This window comes from Sus scrofa, chromosome 1, assembly GCF_054392235.1.
Source record: "Sus scrofa isolate SSC_HxYL_T2T_F1_AM1 chromosome 1, Sscrofa_HxYL_maternal_Yorkshire_Landrace_v2.0, whole genome shotgun sequence".
Lineage (NCBI taxonomy): Eukaryota > Metazoa > Chordata > Mammalia > Artiodactyla > Suidae > Sus > Sus scrofa.
This window is the reverse complement of record NC_139383.1, coordinates 193,032,619-193,057,947: the sequence shown is the minus strand read 5'-3', so window position 1 is coordinate 193,057,947 and position 25,329 is coordinate 193,032,619. Positions and strand designations below refer to the sequence as shown.

At 36.8% G+C, this 25,329-nt stretch overlaps 1 protein-coding gene across 6 annotated transcripts in view; it reads right to left on the bottom strand.

Moving 5' to 3' along the window:
• Window positions 1-25,329, bottom strand: part of GPR137C (G protein-coupled receptor 137C) — a 58,291-nt gene that overhangs the window by 17,701 nt on the left and 15,261 nt on the right. For 2 of the 6 annotated variants that reach the window (XR_014818970.1, XM_005659957.4), the window contains exons 2-3: window positions 11,855-11,898; window positions 9,722-9,950 (exon numbers count right to left, since the gene is read on the bottom strand). The exons of 1 other annotated variant lie outside the window; for it this stretch is intronic. Coding sequence is in view for 3 of the 5 variants with exons in the window: in XM_005659957.4 (XP_005660014.2) it covers window positions 9,722-9,950; window positions 11,855-11,898 (273 nt within the window). In the remaining 2 variants the exon portion in view is untranslated. Of the gene's footprint in view, window positions 1-1,733; window positions 2,980-9,721; window positions 9,951-11,854; window positions 11,899-12,257; window positions 16,742-25,329 lie in introns of those variants that run through there. 3 more of the 6 variants (XR_014818975.1, XM_084981250.1, XM_084981259.1) reach the window with 3 other exon arrangements.

Sequence of the window (25,329 nt, the reverse complement as noted above, 5' to 3'; positions counted from 1 at the left end):
TCATGGCAGTGCCAGATCCTTAACTCACTGAGTGATGCCAGGGATTGAGCCAGCATCCTCATGGCTATTAGTCAAATTCATTTCCGCTGAGTCATGATGGGAACTCTAACACGTGTGATTTTGGATATTGTCTAATGAAATGTATCAACATTTTGAAGATCAGTGATCACTCTTTTCCAATGATCAATGCATGGTGTTACAAACTCATTCAAAATGTAAGAGGACAATGTAGGGTACAAAAATTTCACTAATGTGATTTTAGATTCCACATGACAACTAACCTTTAAGAAACCTCCACTTCAGAGTTTGGGTGCCGTATTAAGGAATGATATCCACAACTATCTGAAAAGGCTATTATAATTCTCCTCCATTTTCCAACTACACATATGTATGAGGATAGATTTTCTTCATATACTTCAATTTAAACAACACATCACAATAGGTTGAACTCAGAAGCAGACATGAACATCCAGCTGTCTTCTATTAGGTCGACATTCAAGAGATTTGCAAAATGTGTAACAATGTCCATCTTCTCAATGAATTATTTTTGTTTTAGAAAATATAATTATTTATCATGAAAACGTTATTCATTTTAACACATACTGGATCTAATATTGGTATTTTAAATGAATTAATAAATGAATGTTTTTAGGATTCTCCAATTCTTTTCTCTAAAATCTATACATAGGTAGATATAAGCTAAATAAACAAAAGCTCTTTGGGGTCCTCAATAACTTGTAGGAGTGTAATAGCCTCTTGAGGCAAAAAAGTTTGAGAACTGGAGTTCCCGTCGTGGCGCAGTGGTTAACGAATCCGACTAGGAACCATGAGGTGGCGGGTTCGGTCCCTGCCCTTGCTCAGTGAGTTAACGATCCGGCGTTGCTGTGAGCTGTGGTGTAGGTTGCAGACGCGGCTCGGATCCCGCGTTGCTGTGGCTCTGGCGTAGGCCGGTGGCTACAGCTCCGATTCAACCCTTAGCCTGGGAACCTCCATATGCCGCGGGAGCGGCCCAAGAAATAGCAACAACAACAACAACAACAAAAAAGACAAAAAAAAAAAAAAAGTTTGAGAACTACTGCTCTAGGGATTATAATATATATCCTTAATTTTTCAGTCTAAGTAATAATTTCATACCACAGAATGTAAAAAGTATGAACTGCAGCCATATAGGCCCTGTCCTTTATGCTACAGTGCTATAGTTGTTACATATATTATATAAAGAATTATATATATATATACATATGGAAGTCTCACATGTTAATTTTTGCTTTGCACATTTATTTTAAAATTATATTTACCTACATATTTATTATTTTTCATGTTCTTCATTTCTTCCCAAAGAGCTAAAATTCAGGCTAATTTTATTTCCCTTCAGTCTGCAGAATTTTCTTAGCATCTCCTATAGTGTAGGTCTATTTTTTTTTTTTTTTTTTTTTTTTTGTCTTTTTGCCATTTCTTGGGCCGCTCCCGTGGCATATGGAAGTTCCCAGGCTAGGGGTCCAATCGGAGCTGAAGCCGCTGGCCTACACCAGGGCCACAGCAACGTTGGATCCGAGCCGCGTCTGCAACCTACACCACAGCTCACGGCAACGCCGGATCGTTAACCCACTGAGCAAGGGCAGGGATCGAACCCGCCACCTCATGGTTCCTAGTCGGATTCGTTAACCACTGCGCCACGACGGGAACTCCCAGTGTAGGTCTATTGATAATGAACTCTCTTAGTTTTCTTTTACCTGCTGATGTTTTTATTTCTTCATCATTCTTTACGAATATCTTCACTGGATATAGACTTCAGAGTTGACAACATTTTTCTTCCAGCAGTTCAAAGATATTGTTTCCATGTCTTCTGGCTCCCATCATATGTGATGAGATGCAAGCTATCATTTGAATCAATGTTTCCTTATGTATGTGTCATCTTTCTTTGCTCTCAAAATTTTCTTTTTGGTTTTAAATACTTTGGCTACAATAAATCTAGGTGAGATTTTCTTTATTTTTATCCTGATTGGGGTTTTTGAGCTTCATGAAACTGTATTTATGTCTCTTATCAATATTGCAAAATTTAGGTCTTCAAATATTTTTTTCCAATCTCATTTTCTTCAGCTTTCCTTTGGGAATTCCAATTATATATAATTTAAACCTGAGAATATGTTCATTTTGTTATAATCTTCCTCCCCCCCACTATCCTTTTCTTCAGATTGGATAATTTCTATTGATTTAAATTTATGACTCTTCTTTCATTTCAAATCTGCTGCTAAGCCCAACTAGCTACTACTTAATTTTAAATATTGTATTTTTTTTAATTCCAAAATTCAGGGTAGTTTTAAAAAATAATTTCTATTTCTCTTGAGATTTATTTATTTATTCATCCAAGTATATTTTCCTTTACATCCTTATGGATATTATAAAATCTTTGTCTGATAAATCCAACATCAGAGTCATCTGTGGGGGGACTGCCTCCAATGATTGCTTTTTGAGTTTTGCTTTTTGCTCTTGAGAATGTTGTATTTTTCCTGTTTATATCTAGTAACTTTGCGTTGTATTTTAGACATTGTTAAGTGCCATGTTTTAGAGTCTGGATGCAGTTACAGTCCTCTGAAAAGCAATGCTATTTCTTTTTTCCCTTTTTCCTTTAATTTTTTAAAGTAAACAATTAACCTTGCTAGACTCAAATCCCAAACTGTCTCCCATGCATGAATAGCAGCTGAAATCTCAATTCAATTCCTTTACCCTTAATTGTGCTGCTGCTTGGAGTCTTTCCTGCACATGTGTAGTTTGGGCATTAGATAAAAATTTGGCAGAGTTTATAATCAGAATTTGGAACTTCCTCTATTTGGCTGTCTTCTTCCTGAGCTTTCTCACTCACTTTCCATCTGGAATAGCTTCTTGAATTTTGTCTTATGTTCTTTAAGCAAGTAAAATTGTGGGGTTTTCTTCAAGTTTTGATTGCCCCATGGATGAGAACTTCCCTCAGGCTAGAAGCTGTAAAAAACAAGAAACTCACTCAGTCTCATTTCCTTCTTCTAAGTGGTTGCTCTCCAGTGCCTTCAGTGCTTTTTATATTTCATTCAGAATTTATCTTTGCTTTTTGCAGAAGGTTGGGTCCAATAGAAGCTACTCAACCAATACCAGAAGTAGAACCCTGCACACATTTTCTGAATCCATCTCACATAGGCTATTTCCATTTTGAAATTAAAATGCTAAACTAAGCATCAAAAATAAGAAAACAAAGTAGTCTCGATGAGTAAATTTAAAAATGTATTTAGATAATTATAAGGCCCAACCAATTTCAAAAATAGTTTCAGAGTGCTAAGACATAGTGAAATTAGGTCTCTGGCTCCCATGACTTTATCATTATGGAGTAGATGGCTTTTACTGTGGACCTTCTGATCACGGACACTTAAAAAGATTCTGAAAATGATGGCTGGTCTAGTAAAAGACTCTATAAGTATAAGGGAAAGTGACTTGAGCTTAGGAGCACATAAAAGATATAAATCCAAGGTTGTAAGCAGGGATTTTTCAAATGGGAAAAGTGTGTGCTAAGTTGGCTCAGCAATGGAATAGGAAATAAGACTTGGCATATAAGGACTGGTGTAATGAAGGCGGTGAATTAAAGAGGCAACACAGCTTAAGACGGTGAAGTAAATTCTAGTGACTCAAGAGTGAAATTATAACAGAATAGTGGGAAGGTTGCAATCACACCTGTTACAGAGGATGATGCAGCCTCTATTTTCCCACCATCATTCTCCCTATATTCTGGTGAAATCATACTTCAGCATGATGGAAGAGAGACACTTTATGGTATTTTTAGCCTGTTTTTTAATATTATGGCATAAGTTGCCATAAGCCACTTCTTTAGTCTTATAGATCAGCTGATCTGCATGAAAGACCAGAAATATAGTTTAGTTGAATGTTACTATGTCTCCCTAAGATGATGATAATGCCTCCCATCCCAATACATTAATAAATATGGATCAAGGACTGAGTAAACATGCGACAGAAAGGTTTACATGGTAATTAAAACTGCTAGATATTCAGGGAGAGGGGGAGAGAAAGAGAGAGAGAGAAAGGGAGGGAGGGAGGAAGGAAGGGAGGAAGGGAAGGAGGAAGGAAGGGAGGAAGGGAGAGGGAGAGGGAGGGAGAGAAAATGCATTATTTGCAAATGGCTAACTGGGCTGGGAAACAAGTTGACCTTGAGTCAGATAATGATCCCTTTTACACTTTTATTCAGATATAAAATTATACATTTCTTTGACCAGAGATATAAGGCTAAAAGCTTAACATTTATTCCTGCACTACCTTTGAGTGGTCTTTCATACAGATAATCCTAATTTGCCATTATAGGGACTAAGCATCTACCATTAGTTTTTTTGTGCCAATAAGTTATTTTGTTCAGTAAAAATGGTATGTCTTCATGGAGAACAGACTTCTGGTTGCCAAGGGGGAGGGGGAGAGAGTGGGATGGACTGGGAGTTTGGGATTAGTGGATGCAAACTATTGTATTTGGAGTGGGTAAGCAATGAGATTCTGCTGTATAACACAGGGAACTATATCCAATCACCTGTGATGGAACATGATGGAGGATAATGTGAGAAAAAGAATGTATAACTGGGTCACTTTGCTGTATAGCAGAAAAATTGAAAGAACATTGTAAATTGACTATAATAAAAATTTTAAGAAAGAAAACTAAAAAAAGGTATGTCTTCTATATTCTTATATTCCTATTTTTTCTAAAATAGAAAGGAATACTAGAATAATTTTACTGTATGAATTTTAGTGTTATAAGTTATAATTCTGATAAAAAAGTAAATAAATTCCAATATATCACAGAAATCATATTAAAAAAGACAAGACAAACAGCAATAAAAAAAAAAAGACTTAATGGGAGTTCCCACTGTGGCTCAGCAGAAATGAATCTGACTAGTGTCCATGAGGACGCAGGTTCAATCCCTAGCCTTGCTCAGTGGGTTAAGGATCCAGGGTTGCTGTGAGCTGGCTCACAGACATGGCTTGGATCCCACATTTCTGTGGCTGTGGTGTAGTCCAGCAGCTGCAGCTCCAATTTGACCCCTAGCCTGGGAACTTCTATGTGCCATGGGTGTGGCCCTAAAAAGCAAAAAAAAAAAAAAAAAAAAAAAGGATATCATAAGGTCATCTGTGATTGATATGAGGTAAGCCATCTATTTGCCTCTGAAGAACATAGTAGCTAGGAGAAAGAAGTAGTTAATCAATAATGTTTTACCTGGTATTGATTTGGAGAAAAAGATCTTTTCTGGGGAACACTGATTGTATGGACAATATCCTCAACAACATAACAAAACAGACTTTAAGATAAATGTTTCTTATATGAAACTTCTCACATATTTCTTAATGTGGGCCAAAGCATGATGTCACATGTATGTGACAATTCTACCCAGGGTACACTGAAGTCTCAGTATACAACTCTGTAATAATGTAGGTTGGGCAGAGGATAAAATATGGAATAGACAGGGAAATGGAAATACTCTACATTCTTCAGGTAACTGAAAGAGCCTTTGAATTTAATAGTTGATAGTTTATCTTCTATAATAAGAACCCAGAATAAAGAAATTCTCCTTTGTTTAGTAAGCCAGATTCATATGCAAGGACAATTAAGCAGAGGGTAAAATTGATAGGTTCTAATGGAAGTTAGGGGGCCTGAAAAGGACGGATATCTGAATTTTAGACTTTTCACCAAAGCAAGTGTAGAGATAGTATCTATCTATATATAGAGATAATACCTAATTCACACTGAAGTGTAAATACGTAGAGTTTCAGAAGTGGCTGCAATACAAAGAGAAAATTCGTTTTTGTTAAATAAGAATGTTGCTGCAGTATCACGAGATTATGGAAAGCTGCCAAGGCAGTACTTGAGAAAGCATATTGCTCTAAAAACCTTTATTAGTTTACAAAATAATAAATTATGTATCTATATGAGAACATAGATATGGAACTGAGTAACAACCTCACATATATTAGAAAATTTAAAAAAGGAAGAGCAGAAATAAACTATTTAACCTGACAATAACTAGTATTCAAAAAGCAAGGTAGAGTTGCTCTTTTGAAAAAGAATCAAATTGCAGCACTATTCCAGTTGGTAAAAAAAAAAAAATTAAATTTAAGAGAATTCAGGTAGAGAGTTACTTCTAGATTTTATTTTGGAGATGGAGAAGAAGGGACAAAATTAAGTTCATAAAAAGGGGGAAACATTAGCATTGTATCTTTAAGGTGGGGTAAGGTAAAGACAAACAGGAATAGAGCACTGCAAGGGGAAGAGCATTCCTGGAAGATGAGACATCCTTAGGATATAGGGACAGGAAAGCATACTGTGTGACATTCAGAAATAAGGCAGGTGAGGTGAGTTGAGACAAATTATGGAGGCTCTCATTATCACCAAATATTCAGGAGAAGGAAGAATAAAAAGAGAAAAATGGAAGACTAAAGTCTGAGCTTGAAGGAAACTCCCTTAGGGATAGCAAGAAACAAGGTCAGTTTGAAAGAGGAGAAGGTGGATGCTCAGCAGATATTTGTTGACTGAATAAAATAAATGGCCATTATCGTATATTGTCATGGAAGTTAAAACAAAAATGAGCCTAGTGATTTTACAAAGAGAATGTGAAAGCAAGATGACATGCTCTTTGAATAAAGAAGTTTGTAACCTGGTAACCTGATTAGGAAGACGAGGACCTATAGAACAGTATAATACAAATAATCTACAATTTCACATGATATTTATCTTTATAGGTATGCATTTGAATCCGTCTCTATAGTGTTTGTAGAGAATTCTGAAGACATGCACCTTTTTTTTTTTCTTTGGTCATTTAGGGCCACACCCACAGCATATGGAGGTTCACTCCCAGGCTAGGGGTCAAATCCAAGCTGTAGCCACCGGCCTACACCACAGCCACAGCAATGCCAGATCCAAGCCACGTCTGTGACCTACACCACAGCTCACGGCAACACTGGGCCCTTAACCTGCTGAGCAAGGCTTGAATCTGAGTACTCATAGATGCTAGTTGGGTTTGTTAATTGCTGAGCCACGACGGGAACTCCCTTTTCTTTTTTTTTTAAATGATTCCCCCCCCCCCCACCTTTTTACTGCTGCACCTGCAGCATATGGAAGTTACCAAGGCCAGGGCCAGGGGTTCAATCAGAACTGCAGCTGTGGCCTGCACCGCAGGTTTATGGCAACTACAGATCCTTAACCCACTGAGCCAGGCCAGGGATTGAACCTGCATCCTCACAGAGACAATGGCAGATCCTTAACCCAATGAGCCACAACAGGAACACCGCCATGCACCTTTTAAATTTAAGTGATCACCTTTCATATGATGGTTAGGGAAAGGTATTTAAAATAATTCTGGAGGAGTTATTAGATGAACTTTCCTTCTCAGAATGGCAACTTTACTATATTCAGAGAATTTTCCATTTCAGAGTGAATAAAATCAAACTTAGAAAGTTGGTAGGCATCTAGAAAATAAGACTTTTAAATTCAACCACATCTATTTATGCTTTATCACTAGATAAGCAAGAGGTATGAATTACATGGTGATGCTATTATATTGTGAGAAGATGCTGTTGTTATACCAAAAGATTATGTACCAGAACAGTGATTGTATTATCCTTAACACTTAAAGATTAGCCAGAATTAGCTAAAATATTTAAATTTTACTAAGTAATCTTTTAGGATAGAAGTTGAATAAAATAATTTTTCAGATAAGATTAATGGGTTTTAAAGTAAGTCTCTCTCTCTCTTTCCTCTATTTCTATTTTACTTCTATATTTATATTTCTAATGATATGCTTAAAAATAAAATTAAAGTCTTCACCAAAATTTAAAGGACAGTAGTTCTCACTGTGTCACAATAGGATCAGCAGCATCTCTGCCGCCTTGGGATGCTGGGTGAATCCCCAGCCAGGCACAGTGGGATAAGGATCCAATGTTGCTGCAGCTGGGGTGTAGGTTGCAACTGTAGCTCAGATCTGATTCACAGCCCTAGAATTCCATACGCCACAGGGCAGCCAAAAAATAAAAATAAATAAATAAATAAATTTAAAGGACAAGTTTATTACCATGTGTTCAATTACAGCACTTTATTAGGACTATATTAAAGATAATAACAATACACAGAAGTCTAAAAATATTTCAGAGAACTGTTCTTTTTAAGACACTATCTTGCTTATCTTCAATGAATAGACAATGATACCAAATTAAAGAAAGCTCATATGTATGTATAAACCCATACCCCAATATTCATACATCTATACCCCACTCCCAATGCCACACATATACTGTGATACCGATTCACCACTCAACCACACTGTAAATCAATAACAGCAAAAATATCCATGGTTCTCTGTTAACAGGTTAACACTGGCTTTTGTTTACCGATCCAAGGTATAAGGAAAGGGAGAAGCAAGGCATTTATAAATTTAGTTACATGACTAGCTGTTTCAAATATCATAAAGGTTTCATATGGGATAAAGTAACATTTTCTAAAACTTTATACAAATAAACACCACTTTAACAGTATGACATCTTAACGTTGCTAACCCAAATGTATTTAGACGTAATCTAGTAATTTTCTTATGGCCTCAGCCACAGCATGTGGGAGTTCCCAGGCCAGGGACTGAATCTGAGCCACAGCTGTGACCTGTTCCACACCTGTGGCAATGCTGGATCCTTTAACCACTGCACCTCGCTGGGGATCGAACTCATATGTCCACACAGACCTGAACCATTGCAATCAAATTCTTAACCTGCCGTGCCACAACAGGAACTCCTGGTAAATTTGTTTAATGGCAATACTGCCACTCTTCCTGATGAAATCTTAAGTTGTTGGTATGGCTTTGTCTATTACACTATTTGTGATACAGTCATATAAATTCTGGTTTATTTCACTTACTTAACCTCCAATGCAGAGTATTTAAGTCATAAAAAGTACAATATGCTCAGTATAAGCCTCTTGTTGTTGTTGTTGTTGTTGTTCTTTTTGCCTTTTCTAGGGCCGCTCCTGTGGCATATGGAGGTTCCCAGGCTAGGGGTCAAATCGGAGCTGTAGCCACTAGCCTAAGCCAGAGCCACAGCAATGCAGGATCCGAGCCGCATCTGCAACCTACACCACAGCTCATGGCAACACCAGGTCCTCAACCCACTGAGCAAGGCCAGGGATCGAACCCGCAACCCCATGGTTCCTAGTCGGATTCCTTAACCACTGAGCCACAAAGGGAACTCCCGTATAAGCCTCTTTTAAAAAATAAACAACCATTATTTAGTAAGGGACAAATTTTGAATATCTTTTAATTTCCTGTGACCTAGTTACCATGCTCAAAAATGTACCTGACATTTAGAATACTTTTTTTTTTTTTTTTTTTTTGGTCTTTTTAGGGCCATGCCTGTGGCATATGGCATTCCTAGGCTAGGGGCTGAATCACAGCTGCAACTGCCACAGCCACAGCAACACCATATTCAAGCTGCATCTGCAACCTACACCACAGCCTGTGGCAACACTGGATCCTTTAACCCATTGAGTGGGGCCAGGGGTTGAACCTGCACCCTCATGGATACTAGTCAGATTCTTAACCTGCTGAGTTACAATGGGAACTCCCAGAATGCTTAAGAAATATAAAGTTTCAATTCAAATACAGTTCATAGGATGAGGATCTGAAGTTAGACTTTAAAGTATAAATTTAAGAAATATTCTTACCTTTGATTCGAGGTAGACATTTGCTGATGACATTTTTGTTACTTTGCATATGTAACTAACTAAAGAGATGGCACAAAGAATAAACAGGCTATCATTAATTAATGCTCGAACAAACACAGTCCACTTCAACTGATTTTCTGGGACATCTCCGTGGACTAGCATTGCACAAGTCAAGTTCACCACTAAAAAGAGAAGGCTTGCCAATGTAAAGCCCAAATGCAATAGAATTCTGAAAGAAAAAAATGAGTTTATTAGATATTTATAAAACTAATGAGAAATTAAACTTAATGCTGAATTAGTCTGCTACTTTAAGTTCAATAATTTCTTCATTTTATAATTTCACTAAATCTTATATTTTCACTAAATACAAATTAAATAATTACTCAGTTATTTGAGCTATTTTTGCTGTTATGAAATTAGTATCTAAGCCATTTTAGAATGGCATCAGATTTTGAAGTACTAATTTAAAAATAATCTCATGTGGGCTTGAATTCAGTTGCCTCTACCAGGAAGAATAATATAGGACTATTTTAACAATAATTCAGTAATCTTGAATTTTTGTTATAATTTTTGTTATAATTGTTAAGCATATTTTCTTTTCTTTTGTTTTCTTTCTTTCTTTCCTTCTTTCCTTCTTTCCTTCTTTCCTTCTTTCCTTCTTTCTTTCTTTCTTTCTTTCTTTCTTTCTTTCTTTCTTTCTTTCTTTCTTTCTTTCTTTCTTTCTTTCTTAATTTTGTCTTTTTAGGGCCACACTCATGGCATATGCAAGTTTCCAGGCTAGGGTTGAATTGGTGCTGCAGCTGCTGGCCTATGCCACAGCCACAGCAATGCCAGATCTGGGCCACATCTGCAACCTATACCACATCTCACTGCAATGCTGGATCCTTAATCCACTGAGCAGGGCCAGGGATCAAACCCACAACATCATGGATAACAGGTTCATTACCACTAAGTAACATCGGGAACTCCAAACTTATTTTCATTGACCTTTCCATTCCAAGAATTATGATGATTTTATAATTTGCCTGGAAAATTAATATCTTGTATATAAATTAAAACATCACTAATATTAACTTTAAGAAGTAAGGGAAATATATTTTATCCAATGTTCAATTTTATGAACATCAGATTATTTTTAACAGACATTTCTTTCAAACAAAACTAAAGAAGGACACAGGGACAGTATATGTACTTTCATGCACTCATCAATACCTTATTTTCTTATAAAGTTGTATATATCAGGAATCGCATACAGAATAACTCCCAAAGCAAAATGCTTAACTACTTTCCCTGAAGAAAAATTAGACCACCTCATAAATACTCTACAGGCTATCTGCATCAAGTAGCTGGAACAGCTATCTATATGAAAGTAATACTAGTTCAAGTATATTTATACCCCAAATTAATATGATCTAGAAATTTATTTGGCATTCTAATATCTTCTACTTTGGGTCACTTTCAATAGTGGGAATCATAAAACACTGTCCACCTTTAGAAATAATTTACACAAAGCAAATCGAAGGTTATGTATAATCTGCAACAAGCCACCTTTGTTAAGCATACTTAAGTATAAAATACAAAGATTTTAGTTTGAGAAATTCTGATTTTAATATTCTCTCATATTATATAATAGAAATAATAATGATGTAGTTTGAAACCCGGAATGGATTGAAATTACCCATACATCCAGGGGATGATAGTAGTTTAGCACCAAGAGCTTAGATGAATACATGGTTGGCAAGTCTGTGGGAGAATTGGTCTTATACCCAAGGCTCCTGACTTCCCAGTTTAGCAATCTCATTTTCAGGTGAATCAGGGCTGAAACATTACTTATTTCATGGAACTATACTATTTATTCTCACTCCAAACAGCATAATCTACCTTGAGTATTTGTGGACCCTACGAGACTACAACTGACATTTGAAGTGGGACAGTGGCAGAGAAGTAAGAAATGGTGTTAGACAGCACTATGGCTGAAGGGGAGGCCTGTGGGTTACTACGTTCACCTTCTGTGAACTTATCTAACTACTAGATTTTCTATGAAACTTCTAAGGCACCCTCAACTACCAAACCCTTCTACCTTGACAAGGCTACTGTGAAAAAAATTTAGGTGTTGCTTCTCATGAAACTTACTTGTGTTTGTCAAGTTCAGTGGCACATCTGACTTTACATATAACCTATAAAGAGAGTATACAAAGAAAATTTTGAAAACATGTGTTATACAGTATTCTTAAATTTGTTCTGATTTTGTGTTTCAAAGTGATAACAAATAATAATATATAGCAAGTAAAATTCAAATGTTAACAGCTGAACAATGTTGAAGCAGAAACAGGCAGGTTTCCAAAGGATTAATACAATAAACTAATAACTGTCTTTGATAGAATCCTAAAAATAAATTTCTATCTTTAAATTTTTAAACAAATTCATTTAGTTTAAACATTTATTGAACTTTTGAGCCAGACATTGTTCTAGATGGCTTGCCACCTACTCTCAACTTCACTATATTACTCATGTTTTGTCTTAAAATGGAACTTACTTTTATATGAAAATGGCTGAGTGCTCTCCAAATATTATTCCCCCTAAGATGAAATGAAATCATAAAAGGAAACAAGGGACCAAAAAATGAACACAAAGATGATAAGCATATATCATATTTAGTAAACTTACTTCTTTCATAAAGCCTTGCAAAAGGTAGGTCCTCAAATACTTGATGAACAAAGTTAAGCAGGTAGGTGAGTAGAATTTGGAATAAACATGGTAACTTCTGAAAACATAGTGTGGAAGGTCTCAGTTCCTAACTAGGAAATTAGGACTTTATTATTCAGACATGTGAAGATACTGAAGGTTTGTTATGTAAGCATATTATTAAAATATGGAATTTCATTAATATGGCATCAAGGTACAAGCAAATTGAAGAGAAAGTGCAGACTGGAAGTAGAGAGAGAGTTGCAAGATTATTGAAATTGAGTATGAACTTTGAGCAGGGTTGGGGGGCCTAGAAAGAAAGAGGTAAGTACAGAACATATAGAGAAAACTAGTTTAAGTACTTAATAACTTACTGATTTCATAGTGTGTACTAAGCACACACTATGAAAGGTACCACGGATTCATAAATACAGTAACTGTTCTGTCCTCAAGGAGATCAGTGGATGGACAAAATAGAGAAACCAACTATTCTGAAACATTGTGATATCAATGCAAAAATGCTATCACAATACCTAGGAAGGGAGAAAGAAAGGCTAATTAAGTCCAGAAAATGGTGAGAGGGTAAGGGGAACATGGAAAGACTGTGTAGAGAGTCAGGGAGGATTTAAAGGAAGTCATGTTTGAGTCAAGTTATGAACGGTAAATGAGTGTTAGGTAAATGCTCAGGCTAAGATAGCAGCCTGTGAATCTACTCATATCTGTTATATTTTGGTTAATAGTACCACCATCTACCAGAAAGAAGATGGGATAGAGGATTCTAAAATATTATCCTATTAGTCTCTAAATGGTACCACTTAAATAATTTTCATAAGCATCTATTTCCTCAGACCCTACTACTATAGTGATTTACTACAATAGCCTTTTAATTAGTCTCTCTGCTTCCAATCTTAACTCCATCCATATCTTTAGAAGATAACTGTTCATTTTGCTTTTCCTTTATTCTTGCCTATGTATTTTTTTATTTAAAAATTGTACTAAAATATATATATATGACATAAAACTTACTACAATTTGACCATTTTAAAGTGTACAGCTCAGTCGCATTAAGTACATTTACATTCCTTAACTGCTAGGTCACAAGGGGACCCTGGAAAAGTACCTTTAAGGTTCATTCATGTATATCACACATGTAGCATGTGTCAGAATTTCCTTCCTTTTTAAGGCTGAATAATATTCCATTTATGTATATGCCACATTTTTTTTTATCCATTCATCCACTGATGTATGCTGGAGTAGCTTCCACCTTTTGGATTCTGTGAATAATGCTGCTGTAAACATGTTCTATACATGAACACATTCTATATATGATTTAAAAAATCATCTGAGGGAGTTCCCATTATGGCTCAGCAGAAATGAATCTGACTAGTATCCATGAGGATGCGGGTTTGATCCCTGGCCTCGCTCAGTGGGTTGGGGACCTGGTACTGCTGGGAGCTGTGGTGTAGGTCACAGACGCAGCTTGGATCATGCATTGCTGTGGCTATGGGGTAGGCCAGTGGCTACAGCTCAGATTTGACCCCTAGCCTGGGAACTTCCATATGCTGTGGGGGAAGCTCTAAAAAGACAAAAAAAAAAAAAATCATTTGAGAGTAAGCTGCATATTTGTCCCCCTTTACCTCTAAATACTTCAATGTGTACTTCCCTAAAAAATAGGAAATTCTCTTACATAATCAGTATCATTACAAAAATCATAAAATTGGGGAGTTCCCATTGTGGCACAACAGAAACATATCTGACTAGGATCCATGACGATGTGGGTTTGAACCCTGGCCTTGCTCAGTGGGTCAGGGTTTTGGCGTTGCCATGAGCTGTGATGTTACGTTGCAGATGCAGCTCGGATCCTGTATTGCCCTGGCTATGGTGTAGGCCGGCAGCTGTATCCCTGATTCAATCCCTACCCTGGGAACTTCCATATGCCCTAAAAAGCCCCCCCCCCAAAAAAAAATCATAAAATTGATATTGATAAAATAGCATTATATAATCTGCAGACTTTATTTAGATTTTGCAATTTACTTCCCCTCCTCAAATGCCAATTATGGGGGGGAAAAATCCAAGATGATGCATTACACATAGTGTGCGTGTATATTTAATCCCTTAACCTTCATTTTTCCCCTTTGCCTTTCATGATATTCAGTTTGAAGCATTTACATTAGTGATTTTGTAGAATGCTTTTCAGTCTAGGTGTATCGGATATTTCTTCATGATTAAACTCTGAATATGCATTTTGGTAGGAATGTCACAGAAATGATGGTGTTCCATTCCTCCCAGTGCATTTGTATCATGAGACTCATGATGTTGACTTCACCCCATTATTGTGATGTTAACTTTGGTTAAGACGGTATCTACTGGGTTTCTCCACTGTTACGTTACTACTGTACTGAGTATCATGTGGAAAGACACTTAGAGATTAGTTAATAAATATCTTTTATTCTTCAAACTTTCATACACTAGTTTTAGCACTGATCAATAATTCCTGACTGAATAAATTATTACTATGATGGAACACCTTTTTAAAAAGCAAAATTGATCATACCATTCTAGGAAGAAGCCCACACTCTGATATGTAAAAGGTCTCATCACCTAGCTCTACCTTCCCATCATTGTAGCCTTTTATTCCCACCTTCAATCTTGTGGTCTGCTCATTCTGAATTATTTTCAAATTTCAAATGAGTGGTTCAATTTCACACCTCTGTTCTTTTATATATGTTTTTACTTTACCTGAAGTATGAGTTCATGGTCATATAACAAATACCAACTCATCCTTCAAAACCTTACCTGAGCACCATCCTTTATGTTGTCATCTCAAGTACATTAGAAAGAGGGAAACCACTCTGTCTCCTTGTATTACAAATCACACTCTCTGGCATTTATTTACATTTTTATTTCCCTTTAAGAGAGACTATAACTACTCATATTTAAAGCCCTAGTGCCCAGCATAAACTTGGTTCACAGCAGACTCAGAAAATGTTTGAAGGAGTTCCCGTCATGGCGCAGTGGTTAACAAGTCTGACTAGGAACCATGAGGTTGCGGTTTCGATCCCTGCCCTTGCTCAGTGGGTTAAGGATCCTGCATTGCCGTGAGATGTGGTGTAGGTTGCAGATGCGGCTTGGATCCTGTGTTGCTGTGGCTGTGGCATAGGGCAGTGGCTACAGCTCCGATTTGACCCCTAGCCTGGAACCTCCATATGCCGCGGGAGCGGCCCTAGAAAAGGCAAAAAGACAAAAAAAAAAAAAAAAAAAAAAAGAAAGAAAATGTTTGAATAAATGGGCAGGGAATTTAGGTCAAAGCATGGGCTTTGGTATGTGGTTGTGGTGTGGGTGAGTATGAGAAATACAGCACAAATTCACACTGGAGGGGCAAGCAGTTGTCCAGTTACAGAGGCCTATATAAAAATGCCAAAGGATTAGGCTTTAGCTCCCATGAAACTGTAATATGATTTTATGTTCAAGCGATTTCTTTGGTGACAGTGTAGACAATGGATTAGAATAGTACAAAGAATTGTAGTAAAAAGACTGTTGCATTTGAGTGAGTCCACTCAACCACATTCTCGGGTTTTGAATCTAAAGAAGTAATAGGATGAGAGCCCCACTGGCAAAAAATTTTAAAAGTCAGGTCATGTAATTGAGTCTTAGTTTAAATTTTATTACATACAGGCAGAAATATTAAGATAGCAGGTGAGTTTTGGAATATAATAGTTAAATGACAATCACCTACAGAGGTAAAGCTGAAAATCAAAGTAGAAGATATTTGAGAGAACAAAAGTAGAATGAGCAATCACCCTGTGATATATTCATATTTAATAGCAAAATGAAAAAATTCAAAGTGAAGAAAAGAAAGATGGGCAAGGAAGAGAGACTAGTTTGTTCTCTATACCTGTGAGTCTGCTTCTGTTTTGTTATACCCATTTGTGTTTTTTAGATTCCACATACAAGTTACAACATATAGTATTTGTCTTTGTCTTGTTTCACTAAGCATAATACCCTCCAAGTCCATCCATATTTTTCAAATGGCAGAATTTCATTCTTTTTTATGGCTGAGTAGTATTCCATTGTGTTTAGATTCCACACCTTTATCCATTTATCTGTTGAGGATGTCCATTTAGGTTATGTCCATATTTTGGCTAGAGTAAATAATGCTGCTACAAACATTGGGGTGCGTATATCTTTTGGAATTACTTTTTCCATTTTCTTTAGATATATAACCAAGAGTGGAATTTCTAGATCATATGTTAGTTCTATTTTTAATTTTTTGAGGAAACTCCATACTGTTTTCCATAGTAGTTGCACAAATTTACACTTCAACCAACAGTGTATACAAGGGTTCCCTTTCCTCTACATCCTCCCCAACCTTTGTTATTTGTAGTCTTTTTGATAATAGTCATTCTGACAGGTGTGAGGTGATAGCTCACTGTGGGTTGGGTTTGCATTTCTCTGATGATTAGCAATATTGAGCATCTTTTCATGTACCTGTTGGCCATCTACATATCTTCTTTGGAAAAATGTCTATTCAGGTCTTCAGCCCATTTAAAAAAAATTAGATTCATATCCTTTTTTTTTTATTATAGGTGATTTACAATGTTGTATCAATTTCTACTGTACAGCAAAGTGACTCATTCTTTTTTAAAAATATTATTTTACATCATGGCCTAAGCCAGGATACTGTATACAGTTCCCTGTGCTATATGGTAGGACATTAATGTTTATCCATTCTAAATATAATAGTTTTTCTCCTGCCCATTTTTAAATCAGGTTGTTTGCTTTTTTGATGTTGGATTGTATGAGATGTTTGTATGTTTTTGACATTAACTCTTTATTGGTCATATCTGCAAATATTTCTCCCATTCATTGGTTGTCTTTTCATTTTGTGGATAGTTTCCTTTGCTATGCAAAGCTTTCACATTTGATTAGATCCCATTTGTTTATTTTTGCTTTTGTTTCCTTTGCCATAGGAGACAGAGCCAAAAAAAACAGTGCTATGATTCAGGTCAAAAAGTGTTCTGCTTATGTTTTCTTCTGCAAGTTAGTTATTTTTTAATTTTTATTTTTAATTATTATTTTAATATGATATTTTCAGAGAACTAGAATAATCCAAAAATTTATACGGAACCATAAAACACCCCAAATTGCCAAAGCAATACTGAGGGGGAAAAAAAAGCAGGAGGAAAAACTCTCCCAGACCTCAGACAATATGGAAAAGCTACAGTTATCAAAACAGTGTGATACCAGTGCAAAAGCAGACATAGACACCAACAGAACAGAATAGAGAACCCAGAAATAAACCCAGACACCTATGGTCAAATTAAACTTCAAGAAAGGAGGCAAAAAATATAAAATGGGAAAAAGACAGTCTCTTTCAACAAGTGGTGCTGGGAAAACTGGACAGCTGCATGTAAATCAATGAAACTAGAACACACTCTCATACCATGCACAAAAGTAAACTCAAAATGGCTGAAAAGACTTAAACATAATACGAAGAAGAGAACATAGGCAAAACATTCTCTGACACCAACCATACAAATGTTTTCTTAGTCTCCCAAGGCAACAGAAATAAAAACAAAAATAAAGCAATGGGACCTAATCAAACTTATGAGCTTTTGCACAACAAAGGAAACAGTAAAAGAAACAAAAAGACAACCTATGAAATGGGAGAAAATATTTGCAAATGATGCAACCAACAAGGGCTTAATCTCCAAAATATACAAACAACAAAAAAAATGAACAACCCAAATGAAAATGGTCAGAAGACCTAAATAGACATTTCTCCAAAGATGACATACAGATGGCCAACAAGCACATGGAAAAATGCTCAACATCACTGATTATTAGAGAAATGCAAATCCAAACTACAATGAGGCACCACCTCACACTGGTCAGAAAGTCTGTCATTAAGAGTTCCTGTTGTGGCTCAGCAGAAACAATCTGACTACCATCCATGAGGACACAGGATTGATCCCTGGCCTCGCTCAGTGGGTTAAGGATCCAGCATTGCCACAAGCTGTGGTGCAGGTCACAGATGTGGCTCGGATCCCATGTTGCTGTGGCTGTGGTGTCAGCCAGCAGCTGCAGCTCCGATTCAACCCCAAGCTGGGAACCTCTATATACCACAAGTGTGGCCCTAAAAAGACAAAAAAAAAAAAAAAAAAAAAAGAAAAAGAAAAAAAAAAGTCTACAAATGACAAATACTGGAGAGGGTGTGGAGAAAAGGGAACCCTCTTATGCTTTTGGTAGGAATGTAAATTGGTAGAACCACTAGGGAAAACAGTATGGAAGTATCTCAGAGAACTAAACATAGAACTACCTTGTGATCTAGCAATCCCACTCCTGGGCATGAATCTGGACAAAACTCATTAAAAAAGATACATATACCTCTATATTCATTGCAGCACTGTTCACAATAGCCAAGACATGGAAACAAAGTAAATATTCATTGATAGATGAATGGATTAAGATGTGGTACATATACACAATTGAGTACTACTCAGCCATAAAAAAGGCAAAATAAAGCCATTTGTAGCAACATTGATGGAACTGGAGATTTGCATAATAAGTGAAGTAGGTCAGAAAGAGAAAGACAAATATCATATGATACCATTTATATGTGGAATCTAAATATGGCACAAATTAACCTATCCACAGAACAGAAACAAACTCATGGACACAGAGAACAGGCTTGTGGTTGCCAAGTATGAGAGGAAGGAAGTGGGATGAACTGGGGGTTTGGGGTTAGTAGATGCAAAGGATTACATTTAATGGATAAGCAATGAGGTCCTGCTATATAGCACAAGGAACTATATCCAATCACTTGTAATAGAACATGAGGGAAGATAATATGTGAAAAAAATGTATATATATGTATAACTGGGTCAGTTTGCTGTACAGCAGAAACAGACAGAGCATTGTAAATCACCTATAATAAAATTTTTTTAAATAAAAAATTTTATTTTAAAATTATTAATATGGCTGCACCCATAGCATATGGAAGTTCCTGGGCCAGGGATTGAATCTGAGCCACAGCTGTGAACTATGCTGCAGCTGCAGCAACACCAGATCCTTTAACCCACATCCCAGGCAGGGCATCAAATCTATGCCTTAGCAACAATCCCAGCCACTACAGTCAGAGTCTTAACTCACTACACCACAGTGGGAACGCTTCTTTTGGGAGCTTTATGGTTTCTGGTCTTTAATCCATTTTAATTTTGTTATGTGGTGTGAGTCTATGTTCTAATTACATTCTTTTACATGTAGCTGTCTGGTTTTTCCACACCACTTATTGAAGAGATCATCTTTTCCCCATTGTACAGTTGCCTCCTTTGTCCTGGAAAACTGACCATAAGTGTATGAGTTTCTGCCCTCTCTATTCTGTTCCATCAATCTATGTGTCTGTTTTTCTGCCCTCTCTATTCTGTTCCATCAATCTATGTGTCTGTTTCATACTATTTTGATTACTGAAGCTTTGTAATATAGCCTGAAGTCAGGAAGCCTGGTTCCTTCAGCTTTGTTCTTTCTCAAGATTACTTAGGCTATTTGGGATCTTTTGCATTTCTACACAAATTTTATTTTATTTTATTTATTTATTTTTGTCTTGTTGCCTTTTCCAGGGCTGCACCCATGGCATATGGAGGTTCCCAGGCTGGGGGTTCTAATTGGAGCTGCAGCTGCCAGCCTACGCCACAGCTACAGCAATGCCGGATCCGAGCCATGTCTGCAACCTACATCACAGCTCACGGCAACACCAGCTCCTTAACCCACTTAGTGAGGCCAGGGATTGAACCCACAACCTCATGGTTTCTAGTCGGATTTGTTAACCACTGCACCATGATGGGAACTCCTTTTTCTATACAAATTTTAGAATTTAAATGGGCCATTTTAGAAGGATATTATTCTTTATTTTAAAAGTGTGAAGAATTATATGGGTCGATGGATATTAAATACTTTTCATCATATAATCTACTTTTTTATTTTTCCTGACATATAAACTAATAGCCCCCTAATTTAGAAAATAGATTTAGGAGTTCCCATTGTGGCTCAGTGGAAACGAGTCTGACTAGTAACTACGAGGATGCAGGTTTGATCCCTGGCCTCTCTCAGTGGGTTAAGGATCCAGCGTTGCCAAGAGCTGTGGGGTAGGCGCAGATGTGACTCTGATCTGGCATTGCTGTGGCTGTGGCATAGGCCAGTGGCTACAGCTCCGATTCAACCCCTAGCCTGGGAACCTCCATATGCCAAGGGTGCAGCCCTAAAAGGACCAAAAAAAAAAAAAAATATATATATATATATATATAGAGAGAGAGAGAATTCATTTAGAATTTTTGAATTAATGAAAACTTAAAATATTGTTATTACTATCATACTTTATTTTAAAATATTTAATGTATTTATGGGTTATGTGAAATGACTCTTCCATTTTATAATGCAATCTCTCATATTTTGTCTCCCTATTTAGTTCTTAAAATAGAGGAAGGATAAGAGTAGGACAAATATATTTTATTTGTTATCTAATATAAGGTTAATTAATACAGGTATCCCAGGACTTGAGGAAGAGTTACAGTGGACCTGTATATCATTTACAGTCCCCTATGACATGTAGAACCATGGTACTTGGAGATAGTTGATATCAAAATACCTATAGAATGGACTTTTTTCTATAGAATCTCTTTTTGTCAAGTTAATTTTCCTATGTTTGTTGATTTGAAATAGGAACTTTATTGGAGAACATTATCTATACAAACTTTAGAATTGATGCAAACATAAGTTGTGGTGAGTATAACCTCTTCCCTGTGGTAAACAGACATACATTTCCAGCTATGTAGATTTCTTTCAAAGAAAACTTTTCCTTAATTTTCAGCTCAATTTAAATTCCCATGGAGAGCAGTGCACCGTTCCCAAGCTTGCCATTGCCACTTCTGTATATTAAGAAAATGAACATTTTAGCTACCTTATGTATATATTGAGTAGCCAGACTTTTCTCATATGTTCTCTTTCAATGCCTATCATATATTTCATTTTTAAAACCTCCTTTTAAAATCTAGATATTTTTTCTTTATAACACCTTCTTTCTAGGATACATAAGACACAATATCTTTTTGTCTCTCTCTTATGATACTAACACCTTCTTTAAAAAGTTTCTTCTCTTTGCTTAGTTTTTTTAAATTTCTAATTGCTTAAAAATGATTTTATATAATGAAATTGGTGTGTTTTAGACATGGAAAACAGACTTGTGCTTGCTAAAGGGGAGAGGGGAGGGAGTGGAATGGACTGGGAGTCTGGGGTTAGTAGCAATGAGGTTCTACTGTATGGCACAGGGAACTGTGTCCAATCTCTTGGGACAGAACATAATGGCAGATAATATGAGAAAGAGAATGTATCTATATGTTTAACTGAGTCACTTTGCCATAAGACATAAACTGGCACAACACTGTAAATCAACTACACTTTAAGAAGAAAATAAAAAATAAATAAGTTGGGGTGTTCTGATTCTTAATTCAGTAAAGCTCCAAGTTAATATTAAAGATACATGTTTAATTTTGTTCTCACCTGAAACTCCACTAAGACATTAGTAAAGGGGTTTTCTTAAAAGATAAACTCATAAGTGTGAGTACAATGGGAACATATACAGTCACAAAATGTTGAAAGCTAGAAAGCAGATGGATATGGATGCAGAAAAGAGTTAATACAGTATCCCTGAGACTACTACCCGTAGAAAAGCCTGCTTATAAGGCTGGTACTTGGCTGGCATTTAGAAACTTGGTTTTGGGGAAAGATTCTCACCATTCTCTAAATAAATGTATTTCATTGTGCCTAAACTGTGCAAAAAATATGGTTTATACTCAACATCTGCTTTCCTTCTATGAGGTCTAGAATTTTGGTGTTGGGCAGAGAGTGCTTATATGACTAAGCCCCAGTGAAAAACTTTGTCTCTGAGCTTCCCTGGTAAATAGCATTTTACATGTGTTTTCACAAGTCATTATATAAGGAATTAAGCATATCCTGTGACTATACTACGAGAGGACTCTTGGAAGCTTGTGCTCAGTTTCCTCTGAACCTTACTCTATGTGTCTTTTCTCTTTGCTGATTTTACTCTATCCTTGTACTGTAACAAACTGAAACCATGAGTAGAACCACTCTAAGTCCTTCTAGCAAATCACTGAGGCTGAGGGTGGTCTTAGGGATCATCAACACAATGTGATGAATCCCGAGGCAGTAGTGAGGGGGACTGAGAACCAACCTGATATACATTTCGGAATCTTCAAAAGGTGCAGGAAATATGAGAACCAAGTACCAGTGAAACTGAGAGGTGGAAGTGGCTAAAATAGTGGTAGATAAAAGCTGTTTAAGAACAGCTAAATTGGAGTTCCTGTCATGGCTCAGCGGTAACGAACCTCACTGGTATCCGTGAGGATGTGGGTTTGATCTCTGGCCTTGCTCAGTGTGTTAAGGATCTGACATTGCTGTAAGCTATGGTGTAGGTTTCAGACTCGGCTCAGATCCCATGCTGCTGTGGTGTAGGCCGGCAACTACAGCTCTGATTCGACCCCTTGCCTGGGAACTTCCATATGCCATGGGTTCCACTCTTAAAAAAAAAAAAAAAAAAAGCATGGTTACATTGCTAAATCTCTTTCCCTAGTCCATGTCCTGAAATGCCACTTATTCATTCTGGCAGACACATGAGTGTTTAATCTCTGGAGAGGCTACATTGGCCTGGAGTATGAGCTAGATGGCAGCAACAGCTGATAGTTTGGCACCATTCTAAAAACAGGGAGTTTAGTGATGAATGTCAAGTAAAGGATTCTCCCATGCCCAAACCCTCTTCCCTGACTAGGTTCTCAAAATTTTGTAAACCAGATCTTTATTCTTTGAAGGATTAGAATATTTCCCCCCTGTGAGAAATCTGATTAGCTCAAGGGGAAAGACCTAAAAACACCAGCATTAGAATTTCCCTAACAAACTTGTCCAGCCAGATCATTTATACTGTGTACATGCCTCATTCCACTCTTCATTATGAACAGATGGCCAGGAATAGCCATATAGCACAAAAGTTTTTAATGAAAGATAGAGATTGAAACAAACCAATAGAAAAAAGAAAGCTATACAGAAAGAAAAAACAAACAAGCAAACAAAAAAATCCTATCATCAATAGACTCAGAGAGACAGGTATTGCACTCATGAAATAAAAACAAGATGCTATTAGAAAAGACAGATGAAAATCAACAAATAACAAATACTGGAGAGGGCGTACAGAAAAAGGTATCCTCTTTCGCTGTTGGTGGGAATGTAAATTGGTACAACCACTGTGGAAAACAGTATGGAGGTATCTCAGAGAACTAAATATAGAACTACCATATGATCTGGAAATCCCACTCCTGGGCATATATTCAGACAAAACTTCCATTGAAAAAGATACATGCATCCCTGTGATACATTCATCACAGGGTTATTCACAACAGCTAAGACATGGAAACAACCTAAATGTCCATCGACAGAAGACTGGATTAAGAAGATGTGGTACATGTATACAATGGAAAATATTCAGCCATAAAAACTAATGCCATTTGCAGCAATATGGGTGGAACTAGAGTCTCATACTAAGTGAAGTTAGTCAGAAAGAGAAAGACAAATACCATATGACATCACTTGTTTGTGGAATCTAAAATATGAAGGAGTTCCCATTGTGGCTCAGTGGTTAACGAATCTGACTAGGAACCATGAGGTTGTGGGTTCGATCCCTGGCCTCACTCAGTGGGATAAGGATCAGGCATTGCTGTAAACTGTGGTGTAGGTTGCAGACATGGCTCGGATCCCCCGTTGCTGTGGATCTGGTGTAGGCTGGCGCTATAGCTCCAACTGGACCCCTAGCCTAGGAACCTCCATATGCCGAGGATGCAGCCCTAGAAAAGACAAAGAACAAAAACAAAACAAAAACAATAAAATATGGAACAGATGATCCTATCTAAAAAAACAGAAACAGATCATGGCTAAGGAGAGCAGACTTGGGGTTCCTAAGGGGGAAGGGGGAGGAAGTGGGATGTGTGGGGAGTCTGGTGGATGCAAACTGTTATATCTGGAATGGACGGGCGATGGGGCCCTACTGTACAACACAGTGAACTGTGTATGATTGGTTTACTCTGCTGTACAACAGAACTTGAAGAAACATTGTAAATCAACTATACATTAATAAAAAAAAAGATGAAAAACAGGAAAGAAGAGGTTTAAAAAAATCTCTCAGAAATCCAAGATTTCCAACATCCAAATGTTTGGAGTTCTAGAAAGAGGAGAGAAAATATCACAAATTCACTAATGTTTCCCCAAACTAAAGGATATCTGTGATTAAACTGAAAGGGTCTGTTCAATGCCCAGAAAAACAGATAGAAAACAGACCCTTATGAAGGAACATCATTTCAGAACATGAGAGGCAAAGGAAAATCTAATCATTTTTCAGTAAGGAAATAAAAAATTCATATAGAAAGGATCAATAATCAAAATGGCTTTCAACCTCTAGTAACAACACTGGAAATGGAGCAACACCTTAAAAATCCTCAGGGAAAATTATCTCCAACCTAGAATTCTATAGCTGCCTAAACTATCAGTCAAATATGAGAGAATAAAAATATTTGACAGGAAAATCCTCAAAAAACTGCTTATCAAGCACCCTTTGTCAAGAAGGTTCTAGAGGATTACTTCACTGAAAGGTATTCAGTAAAGGATAAACTCAGAGGTTGTCTAAACCTTGCACATTCCAAAGATCTGGCTCTTGTCTAGCTCTTGGAAGATAATTTCTGCATCCTTGGAATATCTTGCCTGATAAGAATGTCTTTGTTTACCTGGGGTCTTGGGCCAATACCAAATAATTTATTCAAAAATTTTTTTAATTAAAAAAAAATTTTTTTTTTCTTTTTTAGGGCCGA